Genomic DNA, 18172 nt, shown 5'->3' with positions numbered 1-18172 from the left:
CCAGTGCTGCGCTGTTCTTCTCTTCCTTGCCTGAAGTTTCCACTCGGACCCGTTGGGGTGCAGGAGTTAGAAGTGCTTGGAAGGTGCCAATGTGGGAGCAGACTTGGGTGCTCAGGGTCTTGGGGTGAGCGATCTGGACGCAGCCCAGAGATGAGCTACTGTGGGGTTTTCCAGAGAAAATGGAGCAAGTGGGAGGAGGATCAGCTGGGGGGCTGACTTCTTTTTCCGATCTGCTCTTGAAGCTGCTGTCAGGAATATTTAAGTCTCTGCCTTTCAGGCAGGGAAGGTGTCGGTGGCAAAGCTTGTCTCTGCAAGGTTTGGTGTATCAGCCCGTGCTTTAGGAACCCTGGAAGGAAGCGTTTTGAAATGTTGCTTTTGGAAAAGCATCTCACTTGGAGCGCTGTCTCTGGAAGCCAGCTGACAGCTCGCTTGGTGGCATCGCCATCAGCTTCTGCCATCAGAGTGTCCCGGCCCCGTGGCACCAAGCGCTACACACACATCGAGGACAGGTCCGACAGCCGTGCAGTCCACACGGACATCCCAAAAAGGCAAGGAGGAGCCCAAGTGGGAGCAAGAGCGGAGAGGAATAAAATAACCTGCTTGAAATCGTGCAGCGGGGTCAGCACCTCCGTGAGGAATGGGAGCTGGGTTGCCTGATGGAAATGTCTGCATTTAAACACAGGTGAGAACTGTCTGCCGGTGCTGAGCTCGGGGTGCTTACAGCAAGTGGCAGGTCTTGGGGTGCAAGGCCAAAGCTGCTGGCATGCGCAAGAGGCGTGCAAAAGGATTACAAGTGCTCTTTCACACTCCTCCTCGGTGAGAACAGCTTACATGGTCCCTGGATGGCGGCACGGCTGTTTCCCACGCAGTCCCTAGCAGTTGCTCCTCTGGAGCTGTCTCGCAGGCTCTGCGCTACTGCTCGATGAGCAAAAAGGCTTTTTCAAGGTTTCCTTCGTAGCACTGAGTGAATGCGGGGAGTTCTCCACCTGCAAGGGAATCTCTCCTTAACAATAAAACAACTTCTGTAAAGCTCCCCACGTATCTGGGAACAGTCTGGTCCAGCCTTGCTCCCTTGGCTGTAGTTAACTTTGTGTTCTGACTGTCTTACCTGTTTTCTGCAGCACTAACTGAAGACTTAACGATTTCTAGCTGCCTCCCAGTTTCCAGGAAAGGCTCCTCTTAGGCTTTCATGATTTTCACTCCCTGCTGAGATGGTGGTTGCTGTTTCCTGGGGCTGTGGCCCCTCTTCTGGTGCTGCCTGTGCTCGTGCTGGGGATGCTCAGCATGGGCAGGGAAGGGTCCCCTTGCAGGCTGCTCTGCTGGGGCATCAGGGAATTCACCCCGAAACCGCGGTGACCTTGGTAAGGGCTTGGTGCCCTTCCTATGACCAGGCTGTGCTGAGCATCCGCACGTGGGTGGGCGCTGAGGGGTGGGGAGGCGATGTGGTTTAGTTCCTGGCTGGGCAGCTGGCCCTTGGAATTGGCTATTTCTATAAATAATGCCATGTATTAATTAGAGCTGGACCCTTGCACGTCTGGGGAGGGAGAGAATGAGTTCTGGGAACAAAATGAGCAGGAAGAAAAAGTAATGTCTGTTACCGATGCTGAATTGGCTCCTAATTATAGAGAGGAGAGTGAGTGGCAGGGGTGGTTTGTGGGATGAATGCAGATGGGCTGGGCATGGCAACTGCATCCTTAACGCACGCCTCGGGTCCCAGGTTGTCGTCTCGTCGACCCGGGGAGCGGTGCAGCCGCAGAACTGGGTTTTGCAGCCGCAGAACTGGGTTTTGCAGCCGCAGAACTGGGTTTTGCAGCCGCAGAACTGGGTTTTGCAGCCGCAGAACTGGGTTTTGCAGCATCTTTCACTCCTGGATCGCCTTGAACAGGAGATTTTGAGATTGTCCCATCACGGGAGCAGGGCACGGGTGCAGGGAGCTGGGTCTGCTGCTCCCAAGCTGCTTTAATCACTGTCCCCTTGCAGCCCTGCCAGCATCGTAGCCTGTTTTTAAGTTCCTGGTTGGAATTCTTCATGGGATTAGGGTTTTTGCTGGAGGTTCCCTGCCTTTTTGCTTTCTGCACCCATCACATTTAATGAGGAGCCTTGTTATAGCACAGCTCCTCGCAGGGAACTGCAGGCAGGTTCAGCACAAACCTGGAGAAGCGGATAAAAACAAGAGAATTCAGGCTGAAAAAGGAAACCGTCTTGATAATGAAGTGTATTAAGCTGTGAATTATCTTCCCAAAGGGAGTAAGGAGCTCATCCTGTGACATTTAAATTTGCAAGCCTGTGTGGGGTCAGCGGGCATGATATTCCTAACCCCATGGCCTGGGATTTTTGCTGAAGAACCAATTTGAAATTTTCCAGTTGTATTTAATGCAACTCGGCTGCCCAGAGGCATCAGTAATGTGGGCGCCAGAAATGGAGCGGAAACCTGCGCTCTGTGCGTGCCCCACGCCTCTGGCCAGCTCCGGCGCTTTGCCGGGCAGGGACAGCCTCTCGTAGGGGTCAATTAAAAAGAAAACCGAGAAAAAGCTTTTCTGTCCCAGCTCTTCCCGCATGGTGAGCCATCGTCAAAAGGATAATCTGTGGCGGACTGAAAAGTTGGGATTAATGTCAAACAAAATTGGATTTACTGTTGAAATCTGCTACACGAGGGAGCTGCGCCGAGTTGCATCCAGCTCTCCTGTATCTGATGTTCAACAAACTCCTGCTCTTGTACCGTGTCTGATGCTGCCAGGGACTTTCTGCTGCCACGTTGGCGGAGTCCCGCTGGCCACAGGGTCGTCCTTGGAGGTGATGCTGTGTGTTGGCAGAGGTGGGCTCACCCAGCTGTGAAGCAGAGAGGTGTATTGCCACCTGAATCCCACACCGTTTTGGCCAGCTGAGGATCTCGTGGTGGCTCCACATCTGGTTTTGATGACCCAACGGTGATTAAGGGAGCTGGTAGAGCTGGCCTGCTGCGTCGCATCTCCCCTCATTTCCATGTGCAATGTCTGGAGGTGACAGAGCATCGCCAGTCTTGTGGGGATTGCGGGTGGAAGGTGGCACTTGGGGTGCTGGGAAGGAGCAGTCGGGGCTGCAGGCACCTGCAGAGGCTTCGGATAAGGTTTGGGCACTGGGACAAGCACGCTGGATAGGTGGGAGGTGTTCAAAAGCACATCCTGAGCTTTGGGAATTCAATTCTTTAAGAAGCACAGGATGGTTCATCCACGTTATTGCTGTGGTTTCCTGCAGCCTCGGGGATGCTGGTGCGGCTCTTTGCTCTGTGGCTTGAGGCTTCGTTTTGGAGGAGCTCCTTTCGCTGGGGAAGATGCCAGCTGGGCTCCTGGCACGTGCTGCTGCGGGGGCTTTACCGCCATGCGCCTCGCTCCCCGCATCTCCCAGCCAAGCAAACCCAAAGTGGCGTTCAGGACTTGCTCCGGTTGCTGAAGTGTCTTCCCACCCGGAGCAAAAGCCACAAGCTCCTGGTTACATTTAGCTGCTGCTTTAGTGCCGCTAATTATAATTGATTGTAATTGTGCCAAAATTCATCCCAGCCAAGAGACGGGAGCAATTTGGACTGTCATATTAATGTGACGGAGCACTCAGTCACTCTCCCAGCTCGGTCCCTTTAAAGCGGCTGCTGATAAATGAGCTGTGCCGGAGCAGCAGCGCGTGTGTCTGCGTGAGGTTTGCCACATCGCTGGTGGCAGGATCAGCCCCTGGCAGAGTTGGTGCCACCCAGGGAGAAGGGGTGCACATCCCCGTGTTAACCTGGTGTCCCCAGGGACCTGAAGCGTGGGGCATTCCCTGTTATTACTGTGCCCTTCTCACCCTGTTGATACAGGAAAAAGGCTTGGCCCACCGAGTTGGGGGTTTTGGGGGAAGATAACAGAGCAAACGCTCTCCAATGCCTATGTGCTGATGTTGGCTCTGCCACCGCGAGGTAAGTGCTGCTCTGAATACTTCAGCTGCGTACCAGTAGCAAAAGCGAGACACCAGCTCCGCTCGGCACAGGCTCCATCTGATGGGAAAGCATCCGCAGCCTCTCAAAGCCACTTTTTGTATTGCTCCCACACTGGCTGTTTCATTTGAAGCTGAATAAAAATGAGGTTAAGCTTTTAATGTTCGTCTCTGGCTGCTGCTTCTGCCGGTTGCTGCATCTCTGCTTGTTCTGCTGGGACCGGAGGCTGAAACGTTTCCTTGCTGCAGTCTCGGGGTCTGGGAGCAGCAGAAAGCTGCAGGTCACCCTGCACAGCACCATTTTTCCTGAAATAGCAAGATGTGTGTTCCTGGAGGCTCTCCTGTGATAAAATCCATCAGCAGAAAGGTAATTCCCATCCGGCCCCGGGGAAGGAGCTGGGCTGGGAGCCCGCGTGGTGGGGACTGGCTGGGACGATACCGCTCCAGTCTCCTGCAAACCCCAGAAATTCAGCTAAATCAGCCCTTTATACATGAATTCTCCCTGTGACGCCACGAGGGTGTTTAACCGCAGGGTTGAAGGTACGTTCTTCCAAACGCCAGCCTGAAACACGGGTCGAGAGCTCTGCAGGGCCCCTTGCTTTAAACCCACCCTGTGCAAAGCTTCGGGGATGGCCACCGGCAACGGCAAGTTCAAGTGCCACCACATCACTTGCCAACGCGCACAGCTGCTGGGCAGCGTGAAAAAATTGAGGACAGTTGTCGAGAAAAAGGAAAGCAATGAGCCCAAAGTCAGGGGAACGGAGGAGAAATAAGGTTAGCCATTGCCTGCCTCGCCAGGAAACGCGTACATCCGATATCCGCATGTTCAATACGGGACGGGACCCGCAAGCCTTCGCAAAGGAAACCCCGGCGCGACGTGAAGCCGCAGCGCTGCCCTCGGTACCGGCCTCAGGGAGGTAATTAATAACGGGAAATGCTGCAATGGTGATATTTGAAATGGGACGATGTACTGGGCCGTACGAAGCCAAGCATCTCCTGTGGAAGCGAGGGGGGCGTTTGTGTGACTCGTTGCTATAGAGATGAGATGGCTTTTCCGTCAGAGCCTCCAGTGAGAGCAGTTAATCCATTTTTAAGAGGAAAGGGTATTTAATAAAGGAAACAATTTAAACTGGATTTACAAGATATGCTGAATGCAAGCACCATTTATTCTGTAACTTCGTATTTAATTTTAATATCTCTATAAACCTCCCCAGAGCATTCTGCAAAAACAAGCCAGAGTTGGAGCAGGTTCGACCGCCCAATAATTCTTAAAAGCAAATCAATTTAACAGCGCTGACAAAAGCCTGCATCTTGAATATTTTTCCGCTCTCCATAGTGGCAGGAGCGCTGGAATATGTGTATTAGGAAACAGACAAACAAACTGTTCTCACGGAGAGGTATTTTCAAAAGGATATTAAGCAAAAGCTCAGCAAAACGGGGTTGGGAGTGCCCGGTTTCAGCGGCAGTTGGTGCCTACATCCCGCCAAACGTTGTCCTCTGTTAGTTGTGCAAGATTTCGGAGGAGGTTTACGATGAAGCAAGAAAGCAAATGAGATGATGCTTTGCACGCAGCGGCCGGGCCGGCCGCCGTCCCGGGCCGTGCCTTCCCCAGGGTCTCTGCAAATCCCTGTGCGACTGCATCCCCCGGCAAAGGGCTGCCAGCATCTCCCCACAGCTGCCTGGTTTCTGGCACAGCGCTGGGGACGCAGCACGCTCCCATCAAAAAGCCTTCCGAGTGCGAAGCGGGGAGGGATTTTTTCGTGCTCTTCGTTTGTTGATTTGTGTTTACCCAACAGGGGAAGCATGTGCCTACGGTACTTAATAAGTAAGCCAGGAACATCAGGGTGAAGTAGCTGTTACCTGGGTCCCAGCCGACTCTCGTGTAAAATTAATTTGGTCTTTTGGATGTCAGAGACGTGTGTCGCAAACCCCAGCGCAGGTGACGCTGCGCTTTTCTGCGTAGCCTTCACAGCAAGCTGGCAGAGCAAAGCCAGAGAGAGATGTTTGCACAGGGGCCAATTTATTAAACATCGGCCAGTTGGTTAGGAGGAGTTTTCTTCGTTGCTCCGAGTTTTCTCTGCACCCATAAATGATATGGTTCATAATAATTTCATCAATAATACCGTTTTCTTTCATAGCCGTGCTCGCCGCTGTTCCCGTGCTGCTGTTTGAGCAGGGATGAGGCGATTGCACTGGTTCTCTGCCGGGATGAGGGCAGGCACCTGCATGGAGAAGCCCATAGGAAAGCCGGGATGGGGAGGGCAGGTCTGGGGACAGCGGCACTTGGCAGCGTTTAGCACTTGATAAACGAAGAGGTTACAGAAACTCAGCAGGATTTCCTGCTGGGAAGCGGTTTGTGACTCTTCCCGGAGCGTTAACTGCTTCACGCGCTGGGAATGTCGTGGTTTCCAAAGCATCAAGTGCTCTGGGAAGAGCTGGTAAGAAAACTTTCCTCCCTTCCTCTCCAGAAGGTAAATTCTCCCTACTCCTTAATGCCATGAAGAGCAAATTTTCTGGGTTTTCCCCTGTCCCTTGAACATACTGTTTTTTATTTCTTTTTTAATATGTAGAGATTGAACCGCACAAAGCTGGCTACAGTTTCTCCTCTGTTAGAAGCACTAGACATCTTTTTGGCAGTCCTTGAACCCCCATTTAAAAAGCAGAGCGCGGTGTCCTTTGCAATCTCGTGCTGGTCAGCAAGAGCAGTGGCGAGAGCGCTAAGGAGCAGCAGTTTGCGCTTTCAGATGTCCCCTTGCCTTTACTTAAGACCTTTTTTTCCTCTTTTTCCTCATACGTGCGCATATGACCGTCCCCCCAGGCAGGGGAACCAGCCATCCTCTGCTGTCGATGGGGCCGAGGATATTAATTTCTCAAGGAGGGGACTCTAAATTGCTCAGAGCGAGAATGATTTAGCAATTAAATGTGTTTCCTCTGTCCCAGGCTGGGGGATGTTCCTCCGTTACCAAGCGCAGCCCCCTTCTGTATCGCAGCCAAAGTGCAGTGAATAAGCAGGGTTGAATTCATACCATGTTGTATAATTACAGTCTATAAAAAGGGAATTATATGGCATATTAGTGCCATTTATTTTACCGTATTAGCCGTTTTCATGCACGCAAACGAGCATGGTTGGGTTTTGTTCTCGCCTCCGTGCGAGATGAAAGCTGGGATACCCCCTGGGAATGGATTTCCCGAAGGGATCTCCCTGTCTCGGGAGCACCGGGGGTCACTTTAATGCCCGGTGACAGCAACCCTGCAGACGTGGGTGGGTCTGGAAGCCGGGATCCAGGAAAGCAGCAGGGCCTGCCTGCACACTGACCCTATTTCTAGGGACTTCATCCAGCTACAAGAAGACACCGCTTGCTCCCAACTGATTTTTTTTTCTTCCCTAATATTTGAGAAAGTTTACTTGTAATTTAACTTTCCTCCTTTGCAAGGGGTATCGTTAGAAACTGTGATCTAAGGAGGAGGATTGTGGGCCTGGCTGGAGAATAAACCACTTTTCCGCTACCTTAAGGTCCTAGTGAGGGTGGCGTTGAGGATTACTGCATCCCAAAGCAACTTGTAGGGTTGTATGGGGCCGCGGCGCTGGGAGCTGGCTCTGCCCCGGCTGCCCTGTGCAAGACGTCCCCGCTGGGCACGGTCCCTGGGGGGACCATTGCTGCTGGGAAGGTATGGGTATAATCGCAGAACAAACCTGGGGGGGAGAGTTTCTCTTCGTTAAAGGGTCAAAAACAGAGTCCTTAATCATCTAGTGTGAGAATTGCAAAACCTGGGTCAGATTCCTAGTTAGTTTTCTTCTAAAATCTGGAAAGAATGCAACATTATTTATAGATGGGGGGGGGAAAACCCTTGCCAGTGCTTTTCTGCAGAAAGACTCGTTCCTCCGCAGTCAGGAAGCAAACGGAGGCAGACTTACTTATTTTATTCCTCTTGATGTTTATTTTAAATTAATCCTGTTGGGACAGGTGTCAGACTGGAATTCTTGCTCAAGTCACTTCTGTTACTTGATATAATTAATAATGGCACATGTTTTATAATAATTCATTTTTCATGAGGGGTGGAATTTGCTTACTCTTTTGTTTCCTTTTACCTAGATCCTGAGTTTCCTCCCTAATTTTCTTCTCTGCAGTGCTCATTTTCAAAACCACCTTTATGCTGATACGTTTAAGGCTTGAAACATCTTCCCAAATATGCTGTATTTATAGAAACATTAAGATTAATCATACGCGTTTATTCATTTAGAAACAAAACCCACAAAAATCAACCTTTGCTTGCAGCATCTCATTTTGGACTTAGATTTGTCCGCTGTCTCTTTTCAGGGCAGCTGTTTGCGTCTGCCCCTGTGGTGACAGCAACGTGGCTCTTCCCAGCACACCAAGGACGTAGCCGCGATGCCGCAGCCCCTGGACAGCCCAGGGCTTACTCGGTCCTCCAGGTCCGGCTGCGCAGATCGCTGCGGTGGAGCCGGGGATCTGCATTGCGAATATCCAGCTGTGGCTGCCATCTGGTGCTGGTTTTCTTCTTCACTTCAACTGCAACCCTCCCTGTCACCCCAAATAATACCTGTCACGCACCTATCGTGTGTGAAAGCTCGGGGTTTATTTTAGCAAGTGCACTTCTGGCCTCGCTGATGCTGATCATCGTCCAAGCGCTTGGTAAAAGTGCTGATTAATCAGCAGCGTGAGGCTGCAAGGAGATAACCTGTGTCTGCAAAGCACGCAGAGACCTTGCACGATGCAGGAGGAGCGCAGCGTGCCCTCAGCCAGCCTTCACCGCGCAAGTAAGGACCTCCCGACTGTTTCGTGGCAGGTACCTATCACGACCTGCCCAGCTCGCTCCATCCCTGCCCGTCCCAGGCAATCTCCTGAATGCTCACGGCGTGCAACAGGGGAAAGGGTGCGTTTATTTCCTCACCCAAACCCGACCCTTTCCCCCTTGTCCAAAGCCTGGGTCCAAAAAGAAACACATCTGAGAGGTGAACAAGGTGCTGTTTGCCATCGCCGGTGCAGCCTGAGGTCTTCATATGAAAGGGCGCCTGGGCGGGGGATTAATTTGGGTGGATACCCAAGGGACAGAAGCAAATGTGCCTGTGACCTTGTGCGTTAACAGCATTAAGAAATACTGCATTTAATGGAAATGAGTCTTGGTGAAATAGGTAGGCTGGGGGCTCGTTTTGTTTTTCTCCTTTGCTTTTCAGGCGGCTGAATGGGCTCCTGCATGGGCAGCGTGCCTGTCGCTGTGCTCGGGGATCATTCACACGGCCGCCCGGCGGGCTGCGCTCTTCCCGATCAGGTGATGGCTCCTCTTCGAAGGCTCGGTTGGGGTGACAAAAGGTTGCAAGGGGGCAGTTGAATAACACTTGTGTGATGCTCTGCCAGGACAACACTATTACTTCGGAGTCTGCCAGCCTGGACTCCGCGCAGATGGCACCACTTCTCCAGGCAACCCCCTCTGATGCTTGACTGTCCTCTCAAGGACAAGTTCCTCCTTATTTCCAGCCTGAGCCTCTCTCTTTCAGCTTAGACCCATTAGCTTTCATAGTCCAGCATCCATCCACCACCAGTCTGCAACCTCCCCCTCGAACAAATTTCCTGGGGCAAAACATGTAGTTTCCAGGCTATTTATTGCTCCTGACGCGTGGAAGGATATTGCAAATCTAAACAGGGCTGAGTCAAATGGGTAATTATCAGTCCCTTTCCACACGCCGGGTTTTTTTTGCCTCGTGATGATGATTTCTGGTGTCAGAGATTATATACTGCAGGTTTTGGAGGCATTGGAGCAGATTCAGTCCTCGTTCTGCTGCCTGTGAAATTAAGTGGGTCACAAAAACATTAGTCGGACGAATTCAAGCAACAAACACCAAAAAACTTGTTGGTGCTGCAGAGCGGTCATACTAGCAAGCCACCCAGGGCATGGTACAGCGACCTGGGCTTTGACACCATGCATTTTGCTGGAAAGAAGTTGCTGTTTCTTATTCTGATGTTTGATTTTTGTTTTATTAAGGAATGTAAATAATTTATTTCTGCTCAGAGACATCAGACCCAGAAAAGCGTTATTAGGGGCCGTGTAGTATTGCCCTTCCTTAACAGACATTTCTGCCTCTTAGTCGAGGCTCGGGAGGAGTACTTGTAATGAAGGAGGAGTATTTCTAACCATCTATCGCACTTGCATCAGTGAGAACAACATGTTTTCATGAGACGGTCAATGTTTCTGAAATTATTTTCCTACTGGAAACAACGTCTTGTCTAGCACACTTATACTGGATTGCTAATCTAGTCCAGTCAACTATTTAGGATGCGGCAAAGCATAAACCCTGCAGCAATTTCCACTTCCATGGATCGCTCCTGGCACTGCAGCACCCCTGCCATGCATGAGAAGTCGGTTACTGCTACCGCTCGCACAGATCACTGCGACTACACTGAACTTTCCGCGTTATTTAAGCGTGCGAGGAGGTAAAGAGGCTGGCGGTGATCCCTGGAAAGGACCTGCGGGACTCACAACTTCATTACAGCCCCACAAGAGCCGTTTGGGAGCCTCAGGCAACGGCTCGTTGTAAAGAGGAGCAGATATACCTAGAATGAGTTAAGAGACTTTGAGACTCTCTTGCAACACAGGTTTCATAGCTGCGTTGGCTTTAACGTGTGTTTGTATTGAAAACTGATGGTAAAACCACAGCTGGCTGCCAACACCAATGATGTCCCATGTGTGCAAATCCCGTAGCCAGAGGTAGCCCTGGTCTGAAAGGGCTGAAAGGGATTAGAGATCGGTCAGTGGTTTGTGGAGGACAAAGGGTAGAAAACGGGAGTTGTGGTTGTTACTGACTTTTAAAACTGAATATGCTCGGCCTGGGAATGGTTTCTGCGCATTGACCTGCTCGTTTTGGGAAGACCTGGGAGCAGCTGCCCATGGCAGCACCAGGAAAGCTCTGACTCATGGGGAGGCAGTTACCGAAATGCCGGCCCTGTTGCGCTGGCGCCTGCAGTATTTCTGAACTTTCTCTGACCTCCTGCCCAGCTGGAGCATATTTGTGTGTGCAATGCTGGCTCCTATATGGTGTGTGTAGCCCCCGGGGGGAATGTATAGCCGTGCAGCTTCTGCCAGCCGCGCTGGCTGCCTTCCCCGCAGGCTCCTGGCAGCCTCCGCGTCTTGTCCCACAGACCTGCTGTCCTTGCGATCCCCAGGGACCTGGACGCGCTCCCTTTCTCCCGTGGATCAGCATCCCACCCCTGTGCCGGGAAGCCGGGCAAAGCCAAGGCGGGACGAGCTGTTATGGCTTCTACTGACCATGCAGGTGCATGGCGGTTTGCCTTGCACGGAGGAACTAAAACTCCTGAAATGGCTCAGTTCAAAAGCAATTTCGTAGTTATGCACAACGGAGCAGGGAAAACGGAACTAAGCTCAGCGTAAGGTCTTTGCAAGTTCAGCCAGCTGCATATCAATTAATTTGCAGTTGCAAGATAAGCAGATCCTTCAGCACTACATTTTCCTTGAAAAATAGTGATTTTTGTTATGAGGGAGATTGACCGAGCCTATCATAAAAATCTCCTCTGAATTATTTAGCATATTCATCCAGCATGTTTGACTTTGTTTAAAAAAGACTTTTTTTTCCCTAGAGATAAGAAACTCTGCCTTACATAGTGAGCTGATTGTGAAATGGCTTCTATGCTTATCCACTTGGTTAAGAGGCTTTCTTATACTAAGTTACTGGTAATCTCTGGACACGCAGCCACAACATCGGATCTCCTCTTCCTTTGCTTGTTTTACTTTTTGATCTGGAGCTGCTCAGATCCGTCCAAGGGGTCTCATTTGCCTACGTTAGGAGTCACTGTCCCGTTGCTTGTTTGGAAAGTTGGCATCAGCTCACACTGTTGTTCTTTAAAGAAACCTCCTTTCTCTTGCTAAGCTTTTCAAGGGGCCTCATGCATTCTTCCTTTCTGCAGTTTCTCAGACCAAAATAAATACCTGATCTTACCCAAATGGCCAGCAGGGCCTTGGTAGGGCACATGGCGGTGCTTGTGATGGCAATCAGTGTCCAACCTCGCACCAAGCTGGAAGGAAGGGGGTGTCCCTCAGTCTTTCTCTCCAGCCCCACTAGGAATTGGCACTTTCCTTATTAGACTACCATTTCTGAGAGCCAAGGCTGAGTTCTGCAGCCTGCTTTAAACATGTGTGCCCTGCATAAATGATGCTGGGAGACTAGCAGAGTGTAATGCAGAATATATTATAATGCATAATAGTAATGCATTTTAATGTTGCTTCTCTGCTCATGTGAGTTACCAGTGAGGAAAAGGCCTAGAGGATTATTTGACACCAGCTGGTAGTTACCTGGGGGTGGAGGTCAGCTGCTGCTGCGGTGCTCTTAAGGCAAAGGCAAAGGTGGGGTTTGAAAGCATCTTGAAAAGTGCTCTGTGGGTTACAAAAATCCTCCTTATATACCTGTAAGAAGTAATTGTGGGGAAGAGGCTGCTGCTACACCCCCAGGTAGATGAGGATCGCTCTGGGATGTGGCAAAGCATCTCCGCAGGCAGGGCTGTGCAGGTTTCCCTTGTCCCATGGAGCTGCGTATGCCCATGGGATGCAAACAATTTACTGTGAGTTGGGGTTGGCAAATGGGGGTCTCTTCTGCACCATTTATGGGGGCTTTAGGATTCCTACGGATGAAAGGCGCACTTTAAGTGCAGGCCATGATTTACCCATTTATAGCAATGACAGCTGGGTTTGGTTAATCTGTTGGGCATGCTGCAAAGCCTGCCTGTGTTCCCAGGCACTCGCAGTGCGGGTGGACGGAGAACATTGCTCTGTGCAGAGTTTCAAGTGCTGCTAGTGTGGGGGACAAACAGCAACGTGCACTGCACGCACTGTCCAAGCTACAGGAGGCATGGATTTTTACAGCTGCTGTGGATGTCTTTTTAAATGTGGAAAAGCAAAGGGTCAGATTCTTAAATTTTACATTTGAGTAAGTTGGTACACTATTTCAGACCATGTTGAAGGTAGTTTCTTCACACAATGCTCTACATGCTCTGGCAAGCTCCAGTGATAAGATCAGTTTGCTGTGGCTAGTCATTGCTTGCTAGTCTGCGCTAGGCAGACGGATGATGACTGTTGCAGAAATACTTACCTGCAGTAGAGAAACAAGCATCAAAGTTTGTCCAGAGTGCACCAGCACCACGAGTCAGCAGATCAGTTAGATGAAAGAGCACATCTGCAAGCCTCTTCCTTCCCAGGCTCGCAGTTTCTCATTAGGATCGTCGAGACGCTCGCAGATGCTGTCATCACCGAGCCTTCTGTTTCCACGTGCATCTCCTGCGCAGTTCCTGGAATTGGGGCAGAGCCAGAACATGTATTTACTTAGCCAAAACAAGGGTGTGTGTGCTTTTCACTATTTGGAATAAAGTGACAACGGTAAATGGTGAGGTTTGAAAGCACCTTGAAAAGGGCTGTGAATTATAAAAATCCTCCTCATATATCTGTAAGAAAGAACTAAACACTTCCATCACTTGCGGTTTGTAGCATAAACTTGTAGGCAAACCACAGTAGCCTAAAGTTGGATTTCCTCAGTGACATTTTATTTTCTAAATGTACCTTTTCTGAAGAAATGCATCTGTCTGTGAAATATATTCCCGTAGTTTTGCACGCTCTGAACATGAGGTTTCTTTTAACTGCTTTGAAAATCAAATTAATTAATATCCAGAGTGAGCAATAGGCTTGTTCAGTATAACCACAGTTAATTTTCTTCAGTGACATGGGGTTTAGCCTTGCAAACGAACAAAACAGCCCCCTGAACCGTGTATTTGCTTTGCTGTGTTCTTTCTGTAGAGACTTTGCATCCTACCAGATACCTGTGCTATTCAGCCCAGTCCTTAAACCAAAGTTCCCTTGCATACCTAGGAGAAAAATTAACCCACTGACATCATGGGCAGTCTTCCATTTCTAGCAGTCTGGAATATATTTTTCAGAACCACTCTGTTGTTATATATAACTACTCTAGACCTATAGATATTAGGGGTGAATAGAAACAAAAGAGGACAAGTGGTGCCAGACTAACACTCCTTCTAAGAAATAAAAATTTCCCTTGGCTGCTTTGGCACTAGTATTAGTGCCTGTACTGGAGTTTAGTGTAATCGGAGTCTTTTTCTCTAAGATGAGGGCTTTCCAGGGAGGCCTGGTTCTTGTCTCGGTGCCACGGATTATATACATTGGTGCAGCTTCAGTTTATGCTGGTGTTGAGATGAAGATCAGATCCTTGGACCTGCCCTCTGAAATCAAAGCAGAAATCTGATAACGCTACAGAGTGTGCAGATTTACAGCTGTGCTGCTGGTGGCAGAGTAGAACATACGGTCTCTTCCTAGAGCTAATGCTATATTTACATCAAAATAAAACTGTAAAATGTAAAATAATCTAGCTTCAGGCTCTCGCGCTTCACTACAAATGCTTTGTCTGCCTTGGCTGACAAAATGCTCTTGGCTTTTGATCAAAGAAAACTAAGTGGAAGCTGTTTTTCTCTTGATGTTAAGAAAGCTTTTGACAGAGTCCCTGCAAGACTAGTTAAGATGCACAAGCCCCGTGGTATGCTCTGAAAACGTATTGAAGAAAAATACGCAGAACAATGCCAGTATGAAATGATTTCTGCTCTAGAAAGGGCTGTATGTAGGAATGGCATCCTTATGGCTGGCTTAGTGCTATGGGCTGTTCAGGCTGCCTACCTGGCTCTAATGACAAGCCGCTGGTTACAGCTTGTTGTTACTTTGACTGGTCAAAGCCTCAGCATCAAGCGGTTTGCCTTAAGCAGAGGTGGTGTTAGAGAACGTCAGCTGGAGTAATTTGAAGAAGGCGGCTTGGGGGAAATACCTACAAAGTTTTAGAAATCTTGTCCTTTGGCTTTCAGGTGGTGGCACAGCCGTCCTCGGCCCGGACTCGGCGTAGCTCTGTGCACGGCTCGGCAGGTACCTTGCATCTCCTCCTCCTCTAGGCTGCTAAAGCTGCGCAGTAATAAAGCGTGGCACGACTACTGATTAAGGCTACTTTGGCCTAGTATTGCAAAAACTACTACAGCCATTTAATTAAAGCCTGTGTCGCTGCACATAGCCACAGAACGGCTACATACGATCTGGAAAGCAATGGGCTTTAAACTGTGCTGTGAGCAGCAGCCTGTAACTCAGAGCAAACCCTGGAGGGTTTTATTTTAAATTACATTTAAAATGTGTTTTGGGGAGAGGGGAGCGTGGGGTGTTACTCAGACACCTGTTAAAGGCGATGATGCCTGTGCCTGACTGAAGGGCACTGCCGGGCGGTTAACCACCCTCCGGGTGCCGGAGCGCTGACTGGAAACCCGGCGGCCGCGGGCAACTCCCGGCTTCGCTTCCCCTCACGAAGCCGCCGGAGGGGCCCGGGCCCGGGCGAGGCGGGGGGAGCTCCCTCGCCCTCCCTTGCCTGCCCCGCTCGCTGCCCGCCGCCGCCCCTTCCCCCTGAGGCAGGCGAGCGGCGGGGCGGGGCCGCCGCGAAATGGCCGCCGCCTCCCCCGGCCCGCGGCCCGCCCTCCGCGGCCGTCACTGCCGGCCGCTGCCCCGCCTCGCTCCCGTTTCCACGTCCCCCTCACGGCGCCGGCAGCCGGGCGGGGAGCCGCCAGCCAGCCCCCCCCCTCTCCTCTCCATCCCCGGCATGCGGCGCGGCGGCTGAGGCGGCGGCGGCCCGACCCCTCCGAGGCCATGTTCCCCCGTTCCCCCTTCACCGGGGAGGTGAGGCGGGCGGCCGCCTCGGGCCGCAGCCGGGCCCGCCCACGGGGCGCCGGCGGCGGCACCGTGCTGCTGCCCTCCATGCTGATGTTCGGCGTGATCCTGGCCTCCAGCGGGCTGCTCCTCATGATCGAGAAGGGCATCCTGGCCGAGGTGAAGCCGCCGCCGCTGCACCCGGCAGCGGGGGAGCTCTCCCGGCGGGGCGGTGGCGGTGAGGAGGCTCCCGGCGACCTGGACTACGAGGTGCTGCAGGACATCCGCAACCGCACCATCCGTGCCGTCTGCAGGCAGCGGGCCATGCCCCGCAGCGTCTGGGAGCTGCCGGCCGGCCAGCGGCGGACAGTCCTCCGGCACCTCCTGGTCAGCGACAAGTACCGCTTCTTGTACTGCTACGTGCCCAAGGTGGCCTGCTCCAACTGGAAACGCATCCTGAAGGTGCTGGACGGGGCGCTGGAGAGCGTCGACGTCAAGCTGAAGATGGATCACAAGAGCGACCTGGTGTTCCTGGGGGACATGAAGCCGGACGAGATCAGCTACCGCCTGAAGAACTACTACAAGTTCATCTTCGTGCGAAACCCCATGGAGAGGCTGCTGTCGGCCTACAGGAATAAATTTGGGGAGATCAAGGAGTACCAGCAGAAGTACGGGGTGGAGATCGTCAGGAGGTATCGGAAGAACGGGGGGAATTCGGCAGGCGACGACGTGACCTTCTCCGAGTTTCTCCGGTACCTGCTGGACGAGGAGGCGGAGAGGATGAACGAGCACTGGATGCCCATCTACAACCTGTGCCAGCCCTGCGCCGTGAGGTACGACTTCATCGGCTCCTACGAGCGGCTGAACACGGACGCCAACTACGTCCTCGAGCAAGTCCAGTCGCCCTCCTTCATCCGCTTCCCCGAACGGCAGTCGTGGTACAAGCCCGTGACAGCAGAAACGCTCCATTACTACCTGTGCAACACTCAACGCCATCTGATAAAAGAGCTGTTACTGAAATATATCCTGGATTTCTCCCTCTTTGCCTACCCCCTTCCCAACATAACCAGCGAATTCTGCAAGCAATGAGTTGTTCATTTCGGGATCTGGTGTAAATTCTGCCTTCGTTGCAAGGACTTGCTAATGCAGCCGTTGCTGTGAATAACACATTGCTGCAGGGCCTGTGAAACACGCTCTTCTATGCATTATTTCCTAATTTTATATTTTTCAAACACTGTTTATATAAAATATTATATATTGCCTTTGCTACTAGAATACTTTTTGTATTGTTCTGATTTTAATGTGTACATACGCCGCTGACTTGAGCACAGTAGCTTTTGTATATCTATTTTGCTTTAAATTCTTTTTTATGGCGCGACACGGAAAACATCTGTAAGGAAATTGAGAAGTGGATCTATTTTAAGTATTTTTTCCTCCTTTTTTGTGTTTTGTACTAAATAGTATGCAGCTGAATTGCAATGATAATACAGTGGTTGATGCGCTAATAACAATATAGTGGTTGATGCGCTAAAAATGAGCGCTGTTAAAACTGGTCCTGGATTAGACAGGAGGTAGTTTTTTGGGTATGAGTAGAAGAAAGGGCTTTTATAAACTAGGCCCTATTTATCCTCTATTTTCTCATCTGTAGATGGTGATTAAATCAGGCTGGTCTTTTTTTCTGTGACAGTAGTACCTCTGTTTTTTATTATTATTAATTATTATTTAGCATTGAAATAAAACTAGTGATAATGTAATATTCATTCTTGTGCGATTTTAAGATTTGAAAGTGCCAACTATTTACCCAGCGTAACATATCAGATGTAATATGAAGCCGTAACAATTTGCTCTTTTCTCTCTCTCTGAATTAAAGCAATACAGACTTCTGGTAAGATCAAAACCTGTCCTGCTTCTCAGGACAGAAAGCGACAGAAACCCCCGACCCGCAGTGTGCCAGCGCACAGCCTCGGTGGGTGTCTGCGTGCCCACGTGCATGCAGCCCGCCGTGGAAAAATACTTTCTCCGGCCACGTTTGAAACAACGGCGATTTGAGGATTAGTTCTCCCTTCTTTTATAGATGCGCACACCGTTTTTGTAGCTGCTTGTATTTAATGATGGCTGTTAAATTGTAAAAGTTTGGGGGATAATGTATAATGTTGTTCCTGGGGGGGCTGCGTCCTTGTTTCTAATAAATTTTTTGTATGAATTAGTCTGTTGCTTAGTGCTTTTCCTCCGATGTCAGTGTTTGTTTGCATTCTTGGAGAGGCCTTCTGCCCCTCGTGCTAAGCCATGGCGGAGAAGTATGACAAATAGACAGTTCCTGCCTTGAATAACTCGTGTTTTAAGTGCCACAGCAGCGGTAACAAGTGGAGAAAGAAACGCATCCGAGCCGAACGACGAGACGATTACGCGACACGGGCAATTGGATGAAAAGCAGCAGTCAGCAGCAAAATAGGTGCCTAATTGCTGTGGAGCTGATACAAAGCAGTAGGGATGGATTATAGATACTGTGGGGAGCTGGTGGTTT

The 18172-nt window shown here is 50.6% G+C and overlaps 1 protein-coding gene across 1 annotated transcript; it reads left to right on the top strand.

The window, feature by feature from the left end:
• The first annotated feature begins 15539 nt into the window (after positions 1 to 15539).
• On the top strand, positions 15540 to 17854 carry CHST14 (carbohydrate sulfotransferase 14). Its single transcript, XM_076343630.1, has one exon. The coding sequence runs from the start codon at positions 15649 to 15651 to the stop codon at positions 16735 to 16737; it is 1089 nt and encodes a 362-aa protein (XP_076199745.1). The 5' UTR covers positions 15540 to 15648; the 3' UTR covers positions 16738 to 17854.
• Positions 17855 to 18172: the final 318 nt, after the last annotated feature.

This window comes from Aptenodytes patagonicus, chromosome 7 (genome assembly GCF_965638725.1).
Source record: "Aptenodytes patagonicus chromosome 7, bAptPat1.pri.cur, whole genome shotgun sequence".
Lineage (NCBI taxonomy): Eukaryota > Metazoa > Chordata > Aves > Sphenisciformes > Spheniscidae > Aptenodytes > Aptenodytes patagonicus.
This window is presented reverse-complemented; position numbering and strand designations above follow the sequence as displayed.

What these genes read in the sequence shown, in the direction of transcription:
- CHST14 (XM_076343630.1), top strand. Translation starts at nt 15,649, where the DNA reads ATGTTCCCCCGTTCCCCCTTCACCGGGGAGGTGAGGCGGGCGGCCGCC.